Source organism: Choristoneura fumiferana, chromosome 6, assembly GCF_025370935.1.
Source record: "Choristoneura fumiferana chromosome 6, NRCan_CFum_1, whole genome shotgun sequence".
NCBI classification, from domain to species: domain Eukaryota; kingdom Metazoa; phylum Arthropoda; class Insecta; order Lepidoptera; family Tortricidae; genus Choristoneura; species Choristoneura fumiferana.
This window is the reverse complement of record NC_133477.1, coordinates 15597656-15615149: the sequence shown is the minus strand read 5'-3', so window position 1 is coordinate 15615149 and position 17494 is coordinate 15597656. Positions and strand designations below refer to the sequence as shown.

Genomic DNA, 17494 nt, shown 5'->3' with positions numbered 1-17494 from the left:
ATCACTGAATTCCGCAAGGGAAGTGACACAACGCGATGTTTTTTTATCATCTCCCGGGACTTGATCATATCCCTGAGGAATTTGATCAAATCCCTGTTTTTATAATTTTTATAATAATAATAAATAAAAGGGATCCCTTTGTTTCCCATACATTTTTTGTTCCGAATTTCGATGGTCAGAAATTGATATCCATATAATTTATAAACATAAACATAGTCATAATTTTTGTTCAGTATATTGCTTATTAGCTCTAATAGTAATGTCATAAAATATTAAATTCTATAATCACAAAAGTCATATATTTTTAACTATAACGTTCAAAGATCTAACAATCATTATTCAGAAATAGTTCAGGCCATATATTTCACCGTACTAATGGTTGTTACTCATATCGTTTTAATGCCTAAAGTGTCTAGGTCTAAGAAACCAAACCCATAACATTGATAGGCATTATAGATATTTACTCAGAAAGATTTCCAGGCATAAATTTAAAAGTACCAATTAATTTAACTACAACAGATAATATGACTATGAATTATGTTGAAAACAATTTGATTTGTGCGAGCGAACGAAGCGAGCGAGCGAGACGTTTCGGAGCAGAAGTGACTCGGATAGGTTAGGTTCAGAAGGCTAAGGCGAGAGTGAAACGGAGCGTAGCTCCCGCCTTAGCGTTCAATGTTAGGTTTTTTTTATAGTAGCCAGGATAATAATATTGCTTCACAAATGATTTTTGATCCTCGATGTTTCTATAAAAATTGTTTATTATGAACTTGATTATTATGCATACCTACAACTACAAAGTTAGGTATACACATTCGGTAGTTAAAATATTATGTATTTCATTTTTCTGATTTTATTGAATTTAACAATGACGTTAAATGTTAAGACTAACTTATCAGGTCTAACAATCAATCATTATGACCTGCATAAAAATACCTTACAACAATTATTATAAACTAGTTTATTGCCTTTAATATTATGGAATGGCATACCTACTATATGGACATTGAATGTTTTAACTAACCAATTTTATGACTTGCAAAAATTATGATGAATAACGTTATGGATTGTTAAAGTCGGAGTTTACATTTTATGGGAAACAATAGAGACCCTAAATAAAAAGAATCTGAATACTATTAATTAAATTGAAATAAAATGATATAATAAATTATTTGCACTATCATATTATCAACCTATCCTGAAGACAAGTTACGTATTATTTATAACAAGCGATGGAGCAAGTATTGTTGCAATTATTTCTGATCAGGCGCACTTTGGCTTTTATATATTTTGTATATGGCTCATTTAGGTAAAGTTATGTTTCTTTGCCTCTTTTGTGTTTTCGTGGACCCACTGAAAATCAGCGTCGTTGCACTATGTGCTTCGTGGTATACTTTTTCGGAGTAATTCAACACTCACCTTTTTTAAGGTTCAGTAGCCAAAATGGCAAAAACGGAACCCTTAAGGCACTGTTACACATGCTCGTTACTAGCATGCTTATAAGCATGTTTATGAGCATGCCACTAATGAGCATGCTCATGGACGAAAGCAAACGCGTTCACACTTGCTTATTACCTTTCCCCCTTCCACCCCCGTCTCGAGCGTGCCACTAATAAGCATGCTCGATAGTAGCATTTCCTGTTCACACATGCTAGTAGGTAGCATTTGCTCGATAGTAGCATGGTCTTTTGCTACTAACGAGCATGTGTACAGTAACAGTGGCCTTATAGTTTCGCCATGTCTGTCTGTCTGTCTGTCTGTCTGTCCGTTCGCGGCTTTGCTCAGGGACTATCAGTACTAGAAAGCTGTAATTAATTTTGCACGAATATATATGTTAACTATGCCGATAAAATGGTACAAAAAAAAATTTAAAACATTTTTTTTAGAGTACCTCCCATAGACGTACACAGTGAGGGTGATTTATTTTCTCATCCAACCTTGTAGAGTGGGGTATCGTTGGATAGGTCTTTTAAAACCTATAGGAGTCGCTAAAACGATTTCTCGATTGAGTGATTTTGCTTAAAACTAATGCTTAAAACTATATATAGGAACAAGCTTTGTCCATGTCTGGTAAAAAATTACAAAGTGACAGATGAGGACACACTTCATCGTCATCATCTCAGCCGTAGGGCCCGTAGGACGTCCACTGTTGAACATAGGCCTCCCCCATAGACCTCCAGTCGCTTCGGAGGACACACTTGGGACTAACTAATCTCAACAAAAACGTGTCCATAAAACTTCGGATTACCGTTTTGCGTAAGATTACTAATAACTTATAAAATGTTCAACGCGCACTAAAGTGAAAAATATACAAAAACGATATACAGAAACAGAACTAAACGAGCCTGCTGTCTATTTCAGTTTAACGACGTAACTCTCCCTCATTCGTGTGAACAAAAATTCTTGCGAATTAAAATGGTAATTCTGGTGCAGAAATGCTAAGCGCCTACTGCTATGACGCGAGCAAAGTCGTTAGTCGCGGCTCGTTTCGAAGAGACATTATACAGGCGTAGCTTGTACGTCAATTGATACTTATTCCATGAAATCTAGACCAACGTTTTCCTAACTTTATTATTTCATAGCCTAGCCCAATTACTTACTTTAAAGTCACCCCATGGTGAGGCACCTTAAGTTTGTTAACCTTCCCGTACAGCCCTCCTAAGCCAAAAGGCACTATTCTAAATAAATAAAAAAACGCCGCCTAAAAGACAACTAAAATGTAAAAAATAATTATGCACTACCTAGCTGTTGCCCGCGACTTCATCTGCGAAGAATTTGTTCATCCGTATCCCGCGGGGACCATGCTGATTTTCCGCAAAGTCGGTTAAAAAAAACTGTGTGCTTGGTTGGTCAACCTGGCGCCTATCCGAAATTTGACAGATCGCGGGTAAACATATCTGCTATATATACTAATTCTGCCAAAAAAAGTAAGAAATAAAATTAAAAAAAAAAACAAATTGGCGGGAGCCTTGCGAATTTTCCGTGGACATTTTTAAGGGTTCCGGAGCCAAAATAGCAAAAACGGAACCCGTCCCGTCCGTCCGCGGCTTTGCTCAGGGACTATCAATGCTAGAAAGCTGTAATTTTTCACGGATATATATGTAAACTATACCGACAAAATGGTACAATAAAAAATTTTAAAAAAAAATTAGGGTAGTTACCTCCCATAGACGTAAAGTGAGGGTGATTTTTTTTTCTCATCCAACCCTATAGTGTGGGGTATCGTTGGATAGGTCTTTTAAAACCTGTAAGGGTCGCTAAAACGATTTTTCGATTTAGTGATATGTTTGCGAAATATTCAACATTAAAGTGTAAATTTTCATTAAAATCGAGCTTCCCCCCCCCCCCTCTAAAATCTAAACAGGTGGGTGGGAAAATTTGAAAAAAATCAGGATGGTAGTAAGTATATCAAACTTACAAGAAAAACTATAACGGCTAAGTTTGCTTGAGAATTATTAGTAGTTTAACAGGAAATAGCATCCTAAGGTATAAAATATACCTAAACTTGGAAGATTCCGTATAAAGTACGAAAACCTATGAAAAATATTACTTGATTTTTTCGTAATGGCTACGGATCCCTATTTTGGGCGTGTCCAACACGCTCTTGGCCGGTTTTTTGAGAGCGCGAATGTACTCGTAAACTTACAAAAATTTAATCATCGAGTGCTAGTGACATTTGTTTCCTATTAATTGTTTAGCATGAGTTTTTTTTTTCGTCTACTATTCCTGTAATAGTTGAAAAAGAAGCAGATTATGCACCTCGCATTAACTAATTCATATTGCCTTCGTGCTTTTTAAAGCCCTCACTATCGCTCGGGCTCCAAATCGGCACTCGGTGCAATAATAGATAACTTCCTGCTTGGTGCAATAATCTACTATAGGTATCTGTATAGGACCTGTCAGAATAGGGACGCTTTTCTGCGCGTAAAGTCTTATTTACTTCGCTCCACTGAGCCATCGCTAGACTCCACTCGGTATACTCTGCAGTTTTAACGCAGACTTAGGTACTCAAACTGCAGTAAAAACTAGATGAATTCATAAATAGTTGAAACTCGTGAAAATATTATTACGTGACGACAGACAGATAAAATACAAATTTATTGCATCAATTATTTAAAATGAGGTACCTATTGGTTACTGTTCTACACTAAGACAATAAGACGGAATCCGATGAAATTTGGCACACAAATACTTACAACCTTGAGGTCGTATTGCCTAACGTTTTTGGCGCTCGCGATCGCAATCAAATGACAGTTTCTGTATGCGAAATCTGTCATTTGATTGCGATCGCGACCGCCAGAAACTTTACGCAATACGGCCTCTGAATTAATTTCAAACGAGAAATTCTTCATTCATCTCGGAAATGGCTCCAACTATTTCGATGAAATTTGGTACCTATGTAGGGGTTTTCGGGGATGACGAATCGATCTAGCTTGGTCTTATGTCTGTGCAAACGCTTATCAATGAGTTTTTGGCCGAGCAAAGCTCGGTTGCCCAGGTACTATGCATTTTATTGCGTTAAACTTCTGGGTGTATAAAAAGTACATGAAAACCAAAAAGCAAATTGGGAATCCCCTAGCAATTTAATTTATTTTAGGGTAAAAATTTAAATTGGAAATATGTATTTAAAAAATGCTTTTTTCCCGTTTGCAGTGCGCAAGTTTGCCCATTTTAATAAATTAGTAAAATAGGACAGTTGCCGCCAATCGACCTAGCCCCAAACCTACCTACTTAGCATAGCTTGTATTATTGGATATTAGGCAAAAGATAAACATATTTAAATAGAGAAATACATACTTAAATACATATTAAGCGTCCAAGACCCCGTTTAAGTATGTATTTCACTATTTAAGTAATGTTTATCTTTTGCCTAATAGTGACTCTTAATAACAATAAATACTTAAAAACTATCTTAATCTGTACTAATATTATAAAGAGGAAATATTTGAATAATTTATTGAATCAGGCGTTACTTTGCGGAGGTCCATATCAATGAACTAAAATAATTTCCTTGCTCACCCGCGACCTTACGATAGCTAAGCTTATGCAAAATATGGGTGTTCATGCAGTTCCTCCACCTCCACACTGTAAGAACACACACAAATCACACAAACCCATCTATCACCACCACCACACTACACTGACGCGTTTCGAACTCAAACAGAGCTCATCTTCAGAGTGACACAACCGTACACCATGCTACCAGATGTTAGACTCAAACAACTGGTAACAACTGGTAGCATGGTGTACGGTTGTGTCACTCTGAAGATGAGCTCTGTTTGAGTTCGAAACGCGTCAGTGTAGTGTGGTGGTGGTGATAGATGGGTTTGTGTGATTTGTGTGTGTTCTTACAGTGTGGAGGTGGAGGAACTGCATGAACACGCATATTTTGCATAAGCTTAGCTATCGTAAGGTCGCGGGTGAGCAAGGAAATTATTTTAGTTCAGGAAATATTTGGATTTTTATATTTTTGGATGTTTGTGACGAATGAACTCAAAAACTACTAGACCGATTTAAAAAAACTTTCACTATTATTCCATATTGATTCCAATGTGCCATAGGCTATATTTATTACTAGAAAAAATGAGGGTTTCGTACTAAAACGTCAATAATGTAACTCAAAGTGTATAAAAAGTTGCCATAAAACATCTTTCATCGCATACGCTGTGGAAACTATTGATGATAGAACAAAAAAAATGTTCTACAAAAATTTCACAATACTATACGTCCAACTATTAAACTTATGTCACTATAACTACTTTTTTACATTTTACAAGTTGACTGAAACGCCGACTAAAATCAGACCATGTTATCCATACCTTTGTATTTACCCTTATCTAAAAAAAAAAAAACATTTTATATTTAAGACGGTTTCAATACCTGTAGATGACTTTTTAAATTATTCAAATCTGACATTCCATTCAAAAGATATTACGAAATTAAAAATTATTACGAAATCTAACCAAAAAATGCATTTACTCTACGATGACGCGCCCCGGCTTCGCGCGGGTCGGGTTCGTGTGTAGTTTTTGGAAAATGGAGCTGAAAAATGTGTGTGAAGTGCCCTTGATTTGAGACCCTTTTAGAGTTCTGTGCCCAAAGGGTGATAATGACCCTATTACTAAGACTCCACTATCCGTCTGTCTGTCTATCAATAGGCTGTATCTCATGAACCGTGATAGTTAGACAGTTCAAGTTTTCACAGATGATGTATTTCTGTTGCCGCTATAACAACAAATACTAAAAACAGTATAAAATAAATATTTAAGGAGGCTCCCATACCATAAACATGTTTCTTTTTGCCGTTTTTGCTCGATATTAATAACGACAACAGTAAGTAATTAATAATTGAATTAAAATAAAATAAGTATTTAAGGGAGCTGCCCTGCCATACAGTAAACGTAGTTTTTTTCCCCCCGTTTTTTGCTAATGTCTAATATTCTATAGGTACGGAACCTTTCATGCGGGAGTCCGACTCGCACTTGGGCGTTTTTTTTTTTAAATTTTGCCCCTGCGAAGTCGGGGCGGGTCGCTAGTGATATATAAAATTATTTTTCTCAAACATGACATGAAATATTGACGTTGTGTTACAAATAATAGGCTGAGAGTATCGCGATGCAGGCGCTGCGGCTCGCCTGCCTGCGCGCGGTCACTAGGGCCTGCAAAGAGATTTCATACAACTTTGAAGGCCGCTGGCCGGCAATGCGATCGTCTTTTGTTTCAACGCGCGCGTTTTGCGACACGGCGCACGCCCACCGCCAGCACCACCGCCCGCAGCCGCACGCAGACACGCGCGCATACAACAGGGCGACTAGACTAGCGTCCCGCCAACCTGATTTCTTGTTTTTTTTTTTATTTCATGTCATGTTTGAGAAAAGCACTAAGATACAAGCCTCGCTACGCTCGGCCGTTTATATCTGCTTGGCCGGCAACGGCAACCCCCTACTTCCCGGCCTCTACAGTAATGTACTATAAATATTGCAAAGTAATTTTGACCTATCTTCAGTGGTCAGATTGATTTGAAATGTAATAATAATAAAAAAATAATAATAATAATGGAAATTTTTATTCACCATCACAAACCAAAAATTACAATACAAGACAGACAAAATACATTTACAAAGCTCCGATGACAACACAATAATCAAGTATGTTTATTAAAAAAGAACTTGTGAGAAACCTTGTCTTTTGAAAAAGCGATGCAAACATTGCATTATTTCTGGTCTAAACCCACTAATGCCGCACAAGGTAAAGTAAGCAACAAAATGCCTCGCGATTACCTTTAAACCCCGTTATCATTCTGTTGATGTTATTCAAGGAGCCACGGATTTGGGGATTAAATAAATAAACCTTTGTCACATTGTTAATTTCGTGGTACTGGAGAGACGGCTTCATGACACATAATCCAAATTATGTAGATGAGAACCTACATCTCACTGCAATAATTATGGTAATTACAAAACTGAATGTTTTTTACAAGCTTTCACGTTAGTACTATTATATATTCTGTGCTTTCATTTAACTGATCGTGGTAGTATTGTAGTTTCGCTTTTCTCCAAATAAAACCAAATTAAATCAATTGTTTGCCTCGGAAAACCCCTACATACTATGCATCGAAATCATGAGTCCAGTTTTCGAGATCCCAGAAATAAGTACAAGTATTTTATCAATCAAGCCTACATCCATCCACTGCTGAGTAAAGGCTTCTTCAGTTTCATGCCACTTTGCCTGGTCCTGTGGCTGTCTACCCACCATTCTTCGATTCAACCATGGCCGTGACTGCTTTTGACCCCCTGTTGTCAAGTAAGTAAGTGTTGTTGTAAGTATTACAGTGTGTGGTCATATCTTAGAAGTAAGATTGGACATGGACACATTTGCAATGATCAGATTGACTTGAAATTAAAAAATAAAATAATCACATACAATAAAACACACCAAATAATCACAAATAATCAATACATAGATGTTAATTATTGGGAACTATATTTTCCGTCACTTAAATTTTGATATGTCACTAAACTGCGATACCCTAATTATTATATCTATCCCTAAGAAATATATTGGTCATCAAATTAATCAAATCCGTCTCTAAGTATGAGTCATCAGATTAATGTAAACCTGTATCCTAAATTGTAGTTTAATCATCAAAATTCGATCACCAAAATAATAGATCCTGTCACCTAATAAATAGATCAGTTCCTTAATTCGATGCTTCTACCTATTCTACCAAGGCAGGTCTGGTTAGATACAATGACGAGCGAAGCGAGAAGGAGTGTTAGGTAGAATTGCGACCCTCAGTGTGCGAGCCGAGTGAGCGAAGCGAGCGTGCCGCGGCAGCGGCCGGCGAAATGCCAGAACCGAACATTTTTTGCTAATACTTGTATGATGAATATAAATGTTTGTAGTAGGTACTTGAGTCTTGGATATTTTAATGTATTTAAGTATATATGTATGTATGTCTACCCGTTGTTTAGCACCCATAGAACAAACTTTGCTTAGTTTGGGGCTGGGTCAATTTGTGAGAAGATATTATTATTCATTCATTAATTGTATATCATTATCGCCAAATTTCAGTTAAATTATAATCTGATGATCAATATTATTTTCCAGTGATTATAATTAATTTTTAGGAAGCCATTTCTATATTGTTTGGTGATTCAGTTTTAGTGAGACATCTATTATTTTGGAACCCAATATAATTATTTGATGATCAATATTATTTCCCAGTGATTTTTAAATAATATTTAGGTAACCGTTCTAATATTATTAGGTGATTCAATTTACGTGACAGATCTACTATTTTAGGAACAAATATTATTTACTAGGTCGCCAAAAATCCATTTATTAGGTGAATAATAAAATCATACCCTTAATTATTTGGGGATTTTTAGCCTTCCGATAATTTTAGTACAAAAAATAACGAATTTAAAATGGAAGCTATCACTAGTTAATATAGGCTTAAAAAAGTTCGAATACAAGTCGTTAAAACATTTATGGTTTTTCCATATCAGTACGGAATTCTACACTGACACACACTTGGCCGTTTTTTGTTTTCTGTTTTTTATTTTTATTTTATGTACCTTTCCGTAGGTATACAGGATGTTAATTAAGTAACTGAAAACCTCCGACAACCCAAAAATGTTTTTTGATTTTAAGTTAATTGATTGCATTTACTTTCGAGGTATTTCAAAAAATATTCGTATGTTTTGGGTAGTCAGTAATTCTACTTGATATCCAACTCTACACTATTGTTTCTTTAAAAAAATATGGCTCTGTCCATTGGAGGACAATTTTGCCAGTGTCTAGTAGGGTATGTATTATAAGACCGACAAATCATAATACCTACAGTTGAAATGTCGACGCATAACACATCGAAATTCAGAATACCGAATGTACAAAATACCGACAACCGATACACCGAAGGTCGAAATATCTATTTTTAAATGACCGAAAGTACAAAATCCCGAAAATGGGGTATGTATTATAATACCGAAAAATCATATTACCTACAGTTGAAATATCGACACTTAACAAATCGAAATTCAGAATACCGAAAGTACAAAATACCGAAAGTAAAAAAAAAGTTTGATATGTGCGAGCGAGCGAAGCGAGCGAGCAAGACGGTTCGAGGCAAAAGCGACTTGGATAGGTTAGGTTCAGAAGGCTAAGGCGGGAGCGAAGCGGAGCGTAGCTCCCGCCTTAGCCTTCGATGTTAGGTTTTTTTTTATAGCAGCCCGGATAATATTGCTTCACAAATGATCTTTGCTGTTGAATCTTATCCAACCTACTTTCTTAGTGGCAGTTAAGTATCTTGCCTGCTATAAAAAAACCTAACATCGAAGGCTAAGGCGGGAACTACGCTCCGCTTCGTTCCCGCCTTAGCCTTCTGAACCTAACCTATCCGAGTCGCTTCTGCTGCGAACCGTCTTGCTCGCTCGCACACATCTTTTCCTGCTATATTTGTTTCGTCTTTGGTATAACGGCAGTTTCGGTATTTTGATTTTCGATATATTGATTGTCGATTATTTTACTTGTAGTGATTATGACTGTTCGGCATTATGAGTTTTCGACCTTTCGAGTGTAGGTATTTGATCTTCGGGATTGTAGTCTTCGGGTTTTAGGCTGCCGGTCAAATGTACTTTCGGGATTCAAACTTTCGGTCATATATCCAATCGACCTTTTAATATTCGGCCTTCCGTCCATAGGTCTTGTGAAATTCGGTCTTTCGTTTTATCGGTATTATAATACATACCCGTCTAGTAGGTTTTGCCGTTGTCGGTAAAAAAAATCTATAAAACGAAATATATGAGAGGTAATGGTGGATGAACGATGACAGCGCGAATCCAACTCTACACTAGTAAATTATAATAAAATTGTCAGTTGCATTTCGCCGTTTTTAGAACAAAATCAAACTGATTCCAAAACAGCCAGTACTAAATTATCTAATACCTATGTAGTAGTATGCAACCTCACTAAAACATTTAATCGGCGTATACATTCGTAACATTTAGACTAGGCACAATAAAAAAAAACACATACAGATCTTGATTACATCATCATCATCATCATCCCATCCTATTTACGTCCCACTGCTGGGCACAGGCCTCCTCTCAGAATGAGAGGGAATGTAATCGATTCTACTCTCCATTGTAAGCAAACTACTTTCTGGTTTTCAGTCATTTAATTAACACCTTCTATATCTAGTAATTCTAAAATCAGAAGCTTAAAAAACTGGATCATTGGATCAATTTCTCTGCCTGTTTTATCTGATTCCCTACTATTGCAAATTTTCGCAAAATAATACAAGAGCGTGAGTAAATAATTATTAAAAACCTTAATTGGATCCGGATTAGAGGCGATAGATTAAAACCTGGGCACACCTGCCCATTTCCAGGCGTTAATTGAACAGGCTCTAGATGAATTATTACCCGGATTCCATTTGGGTTTGGTGAAAAAAAGTTAGCGTGGACACAGTATATATATAAGTATATATATAAGCAGTATGGAACCTACGAACAAATCGATCGAAACGAACGCACTCACACAGACGCGCGCCCGACACGGCCCCGAAGGGGGACTCGCGGTACTGCAGTCGCGAGTGATGCGCAAAGAGTATTGTAATGTTTAGGAATAGTGATGCGTCGAGACGAGTAGTGGCCGCGTTGCGTTGTTTGAATTGCGTGCGCTCGAGCGAGACTATCCGCGATATAAAAAAATAAAAAACTATGCATGGAAAATACTGTGCAGTGTATAGCTGCTTAAACACGAGTGATTCTAAACCAGCGCCTTCATTTTTGAAACTCCGCGCTGATGTTGAAAGGTAAGAATGATTTATTTTACTATTACCTACTAAATAAAATGCTTTTTCTTTTAAATAAAACGTTTGGTAGTTTTGGTAATAGGTAGGTATTGCGATTTGTTAGATTATTTTCCCATAATATTTTTTCTTTGCAGCAAAATTTCATTTCGCGTTTTTTCACGAATTTTATTTTTACAAGCCTGTTTTTTTCATGAAGCTTATTTTCACATTCGCCTTCTTTTTGGGTCGCATTTTTCCTCAGTCGCGTTTTTCCCCAATCCCAATCGGTACAGAAACAGTCTCGACGGAGCTCCGCTCACGCGGAGCTCCTATCCTGGGTGGTTTTGGCCCTTCGGACCGAGTGCAAACTTGTAGTAAACTTGTTAAAAAACGACATGCTTTGATTGGAATTTGTATTGAAGTAAAGTATAAACATTATGTCAGTCAAGTTTAAATATAAGGAAATAGAAATTTGATTACAAAAGCTTATAAAAATAGCCAGTACCTATGTACAACAATAGAGTACCTTTTAACACCCGCCCATAATCAAATTCTCTGTACATAAACTTGCTCATAACAGAATACTTTAAATGTACATCACAAACCAAACAGTAGATAAAACCAACGAACTATAAAACATAAATTCAAAAAAATATAGGTATCAACTAGGTAAATTAATTAAACCTAACCCTTGAATACATCTTTGATGTGCAGTTTACCCAGACATTTGGTGAGCACATCAGCAGACATATTGCTCGAACTAATGAATTTTAGTTTTATAATATTATCTGACACCTTTTCCGAATAAAATGAAATTTCGTGTCAATGTGCTTGGTCCTACCATGGTTTACGGATTATATGCCAAGTTTTGTGCACTCTGACTATCGCTGTATAAAGTTATAGTAGGATATTGATCATTATTGCTACATACCTGAGCAATGATCTACGCAAATATGTAGCCTCTTTTGCTGCTTCTGTTAGTGCCATATATTCGGCTTCAGTTGACGACAACGCCACTGTAGGCTGTTTCTTTGACGCCCATGACACCGGGCCATCTGCAAGTTTGAAACAGTAACCGGTATAAGAGCGCCGATCACTGGTACAATTTGCCCAGTCAGCATCCGTATAACCATAAGAGGTATTCCAGTTTTCCTATAGATTATAGAATAATCTATAGTGCGCTTTAAATATTGAAGCACCCGTTTTGCCGCTAACCAATGAATTTTGCCACATTTAGTATTAAATTGGCTCAAATAACTGGCAGCAAACGCAATATCTGGCCGTGTATTCACAAGATACATAAGACAGCCAATTATCTGCTGATAATCATAAGTTGACTCCTTACCTTCAGAATCAGCAGCTAGCTTGCTATTAGCTAATGGCGTGTCAAATTCCTTTGCATTCTGTAATGCGTACTTCTTCAGTAGCGAAGTAATGTACGACTTTGATTTATAGTCAACTTTTTTTAAAATATATTAGGTCATCAACAAATATGGCCAGTAATATTATTTCAGAACCAACGAGTTTTCTTATATACACATGGTTCAGTAGGCAGCCTATTAAAACCTATTTTAGACAAGGTTTCGTTAAGTTTAATGTTCCACGCACGAGGGGCTTGCTTTAGCCCATATAAGGACTTTTGCAGGAGACATACCTTATCTTCATGGCCCTTCTTCACAAAACCTTGAGGCTGGTCCATGTAGACCTCCTCTTCTAGGTCGCCATTCAAAAGGCAGTGTCGACATCCAAGTGATGCATTTTAAGGTCCATTTCGGCGGCTAAGGCAAATAAAGTACGCAGAGATGAATGTCTGATCACCGGCGAAAAAGTCTCGTGGTAATCTACTCCCGCGACTTGATTAAAGCCCTTTATTACTAGTCTAGCTTTATACCTAGTGATATTACCGTGTGTATCTGTCTTCAACTTGTACACCCATTTGCAGGGAATTATTTTACGATCAGGCCTGTCCACCAGCTTCCATGTATTCATTTTCATTAGCGAATCATACTCATCTTGCATGGCTGACTTCCATTTATCGCGTCATCGTCTCGCATGGCTTGAGAGTACGTTTGAGGTTCTCTGTCCTCAGCTAATGTGTGATAGGAGAAATAATCTGGAGGTTTTCTATCCTAGTTGGATATCTCCGATCTTCTACCACAGGACAGTCCTCCAATACCTCAGTCTCAGGTGGACATGACGTTTCAGGAAGTGGATCAGCAGAAGCATCATGAAATTCTTCCTGTAACATATCATTTGCCTCATGAATAGTACTAGGAGAGGCATTCGACTCTCTAGATACATTTCCTCGCATACAGGAGCAGGGACTCTACCAACCTATCTTTTCGTTCTTGTACCGGTCTCATATTGTCTAACAGTATGACAGGACCAGATACTGGAACGTTTTTGGACGTACTTGGCTCTTCATTCAATTTATTGTTCTTCAAACTTGTGAAGCAACCTTCGAAGAATGTAACGTCACGTGACTTAGTAAACCTTCTTGGATATTGAGGGTCTCTGAATATGTAACTATTTGGATCATCTGAATATCCAACAAAGATACATTCAATCGCTTTCATATCAAATTTCTTCCGTTGACAATCAGGTACATGAATCAAAGCTCGACACCCGAAAACCCTAAGGTTACTTAGATTCGGTTTACGGTCATACAATTTCTCAAAAGGAGTTAAGTTATTAAGCGCGCGATGGGGGACCTATTCTTTAAATACACCGAAGTTTGTACCGCGTCTTCCCAATACGCTTTGGAGAGAGAACACTGTGCCAACATAGAACGAGCTTTCTCGATTACTGAGCGTATAGTTCGTTCTGCTAATCCATTTTGTTGCGGACTGTACTTCACTGTCGTTTGGTGCACAATACCATTAGTACGAAAATGATTGACAGTTCTTTGTTGACATATTCACCTCCATTGTCCGTCCTAACAGCTTTATTTGAGCTCCAGTTTGCTCCACTAATTTTTGGAAATGGCAAAACTTTTCTTTCACTTCTGTCTTCTTGAAGAAATATATAAATATATAAGAAGTGTATAATCATCTACAAATAATAGGCATACTTGTTACCTTGTAGAGAGTTTCTGACATCGGTCCACAGATGTCGCTATGTATCAACTCAAGCAAAGACGTAGCTGGTTTATAGGCTATTTTCTTAAACGGTTTGCGAGCTTGCTTACCTTCGATACAGGCTACGCAACTCTCTTTGTCAATTTCTGTAAACTCTACACCTACATGACTATTTCTTAAATGGTTCATACCGATGCGACACAGATGACCCAAACGCTTGTGCCATAACTGGTACCTAGTAGCGGAGTCAGAGTGCACATCACAAGCTACATCGCGAGGCATATTGACAGTACAGTCTAATTTGTACAGACCTCTATAGGGCGAACCGTGAAGAATAGAGTCACCTACAAAAGAAAAGGTATCAGAATTATAGAAATTACAACCATTTTTATCAAAAAGTACACTATAACTTTTTCTACAGCCTTATAAACAGATATCAAATTACTATTTAAAGAAGGTACATAAATTGCATCTTTTATTATTAACAGTAGAAGAACCAGAGTGGATTGATATATCACCAATACGCCGCTGTCTATCTTGGTACCATCTGCAATAGTAACCTTTGTACTAGATTCTGGTGATCTTAAATTTTCGAACCATTCCAATCTCGATGTCATATGCCGGGTCGCTCCTGAGTCTATAGTCCAGTAGTCTTCACAGGCATTAGCACTGGTACCAAGAGCTACCACTGAAGCCGCTTCCTGTGCCTTCTTCTTTATCTTTCCTTAAAGGACAATCTGGGCGCTTATGACCAGGTTCGTTACAATCATAACAAACAATAGGTTTTCTTAACCTTTTTGGGCTTGACATCTTGCGAACGTAGAGCTGAATCAAGTTTGGTCGAATCTTCGCTTTTCGACACTTCGTTGAGAAGTTTAGACTTAACTAACTCTGTAGTCACGTTCTGGTTGCTATTCTCAAGTGCCATAATCAAGGGATCAAACCTGAATGTAAGTCCTCCGAGTAAAATAGCAGCAACAGACGAATCTTCAATAGTTTTCCCTATGTCAGATAAATCATGCACAGTTGTCATCACTGCATTGATATATGACTCTATATTAGGGAAATCTGACAAGCAAAGTCTATAAAGTCTTCGTTCTAAATAAAGGCGACGACCCATACCTTTATCCTCGTATGCATTCTGTAATGCAGTCCAGGCTTCCGACGCTGTTTTAGCACTTCTTACTTGCGTTATAGCCGAGCCTTCAAGTGTGAGGCATATCTTCGTCAAGGCCTTTTTATCAATTTTTGACATAGTATCTGCAGATATATTATGGCCTTCAGGATACCCTTCTATAGCTTCCCACAAATCCTCATGCATCAAATAGTTTCGCATTTTGAATTTCCAAGAACTATATCCGTCTCTATTAGTTAGACAAAAGTTGGGCAGTGAGGAAGAACTAGAACCTCTTACCCCATTGGTATCTCCTCGACTATGAGCCATTGTATTCTCAGATCAGCTGCCACAATATCGAAAAATCGGAACTGATATTTTTCACTTTTCGATAAAATCACTTCACAAATAACAATAAAACATTAATTCATAATTGAAATAGTTTTTCTTCAACAAAGCTTCGTGCTGATAACGTTTTTGTAGTAAATTGTTAAAGAAACGACATGCTTTGATTGGAATTTGTATTGAAGTAAAGTATAAACAATTATGTCAGTCAAGTTTAATATAAGGAAATAGAAATTTGATTACAAAAGCTTATAAAAATAGCCAGTACCTATGTACAACAATAGAGTACCTATTTTAACAACAACTAACATAACCTAAACCTACCTATGAGCCGTTAAGCCTGGTTTTGTGGTTTGGTATTGGGATACATAAGACTCGATGGGAAACAGGAGCTCCGAGATACCAGGGCTCCATCGACACTGTTTCTGTTTCGATTGGGATTGGGAAAAACGCGACTGGAAAAAATGCGATACAGAAAAAACGCGAATGTGAAAATAAGCTTCATTAAAAAAGCATACTTGGAAATATTGCCTTCGTAAAAAAAAGCAAAATGAAAATTTGCTACAAAGAAAAAACGATTATATGAAAATAATCTAACAAACCCCTTAATGTTTTTATGATGTAAGTGGTTTTATCAATGATAGTTTAAATTAGTTGTAAGGAATATGTACCTACCTATCGTTCTACCTGTTTCTCTGATGTTGTTTTTTGTTTATATAATGCTTATTAGATTTAGATTATTCTTATTTCATTGTAAATACTTTCCTTTTGATATTATTTTATTATACGTTTATGTGCCTGAAACTTTTTTTATTTAATCTTCCAGAGTACGTGTCAAGACTAATTAAACAAGCCCAAACTCGATGGGTTCCATCTTTTCGTTACTGAGTTTCTATAGCCAACTTCCATCTCCATCATCAGAACCTGAATATCCTCAAGATCAAACTACTTGTCAAAGCAAATCAAACAAGCCCCAACTCGATGGAGTTGCGTTGTTTTGTTACTGAGAATCTTTGGCTACCTTCCGGCTCCATCATCACACCCTGAATATCCTCTAAAACTTAAGTACTTGTCAGACAAATCAAACAAGCCGCAAATCGATGGGGTTGCGTCGTTTCGTTACTGAGAACCTATGGTACTTTCCGGCTCCATCATCAGATCAGCTCGATGGTAACATAATATTGTATTGTTGCCGAACGTACATAAATATGCAAAAAATCAGTTAAATCGGACATCGGGAAGTGAGACAATTTAAATAGCAAGATTTGCCCGAATATACGATATACATACATATATACATACAATTCCAATTAAATAAAACTTGTAACATAAGCCTAAATAAGCCACGATACAGCGAGAACTAATTTTTATTTTCAAATTTTACAAAAAACAAGTGGACAACCCTAACGCTCCTTCGGAGCGTAGGCATTTATCTCAAAATGATGCTTAAGCTTCCATACTGCTTTTAAATATGTACTGTGGTGTGGAGGAGTTCTGAAGCGTCCCAACCGCCGTTTTTCGTGTGTGATCACGTTTGCATTTTTATCTCATCATCATCATCCAACCTATATACGTCCCACCGCTAGGCACAGAATTAGAATAGTGAAAGCGATGGCAAGAGCCCGCGCGTTAGACAATTAAGGGCCTCTGATAGTAAAT

At 37.1% G+C, this 17494-nt stretch overlaps 1 protein-coding gene across 1 annotated transcript; it reads right to left on the bottom strand.

Annotated features, from left to right (window-relative positions):
• Positions 1 to 11983: 11983 nt before the first annotated feature.
• Positions 11984 to 12998, bottom strand: LOC141428724 (uncharacterized). The gene is made up of 4 exons (XM_074088738.1): positions 12954 to 12998; positions 12645 to 12741; positions 12231 to 12354; positions 11984 to 12059 (listed from the first exon to the last, which is right to left on the bottom strand). Exons 1-4 carry the CDS (start codon positions 12996 to 12998, stop codon positions 11984 to 11986), a joined length of 342 nt encoding a protein of 113 aa, XP_073944839.1.
• Between the last annotated feature and the right edge of the window lie 4496 nt (positions 12999 to 17494).

Bases quoted from the DNA above. Each gene is read 5' to 3' on its own strand.
- LOC141428724 (XM_074088738.1), bottom strand. From the start codon at position 12,998: ATGGACCAGCCTCAAGGTTTTGTGAAGAAGGGCCATGAAGATAAG. The intron at 12,742-12,953 runs GTATGTCTCCTG...TATAAATCAAAG, and splicing joins AGAAGGGCCATGAAGATAAG to TCGTACATTACTTCGCTACT. The intron at 12,355-12,644 runs GTAAGGAGTCAA...TCAAACTTGCAG, and splicing joins GCTAGCTGCTGATTCTGAAG to ATGGCCCGGTGTCATGGGCG.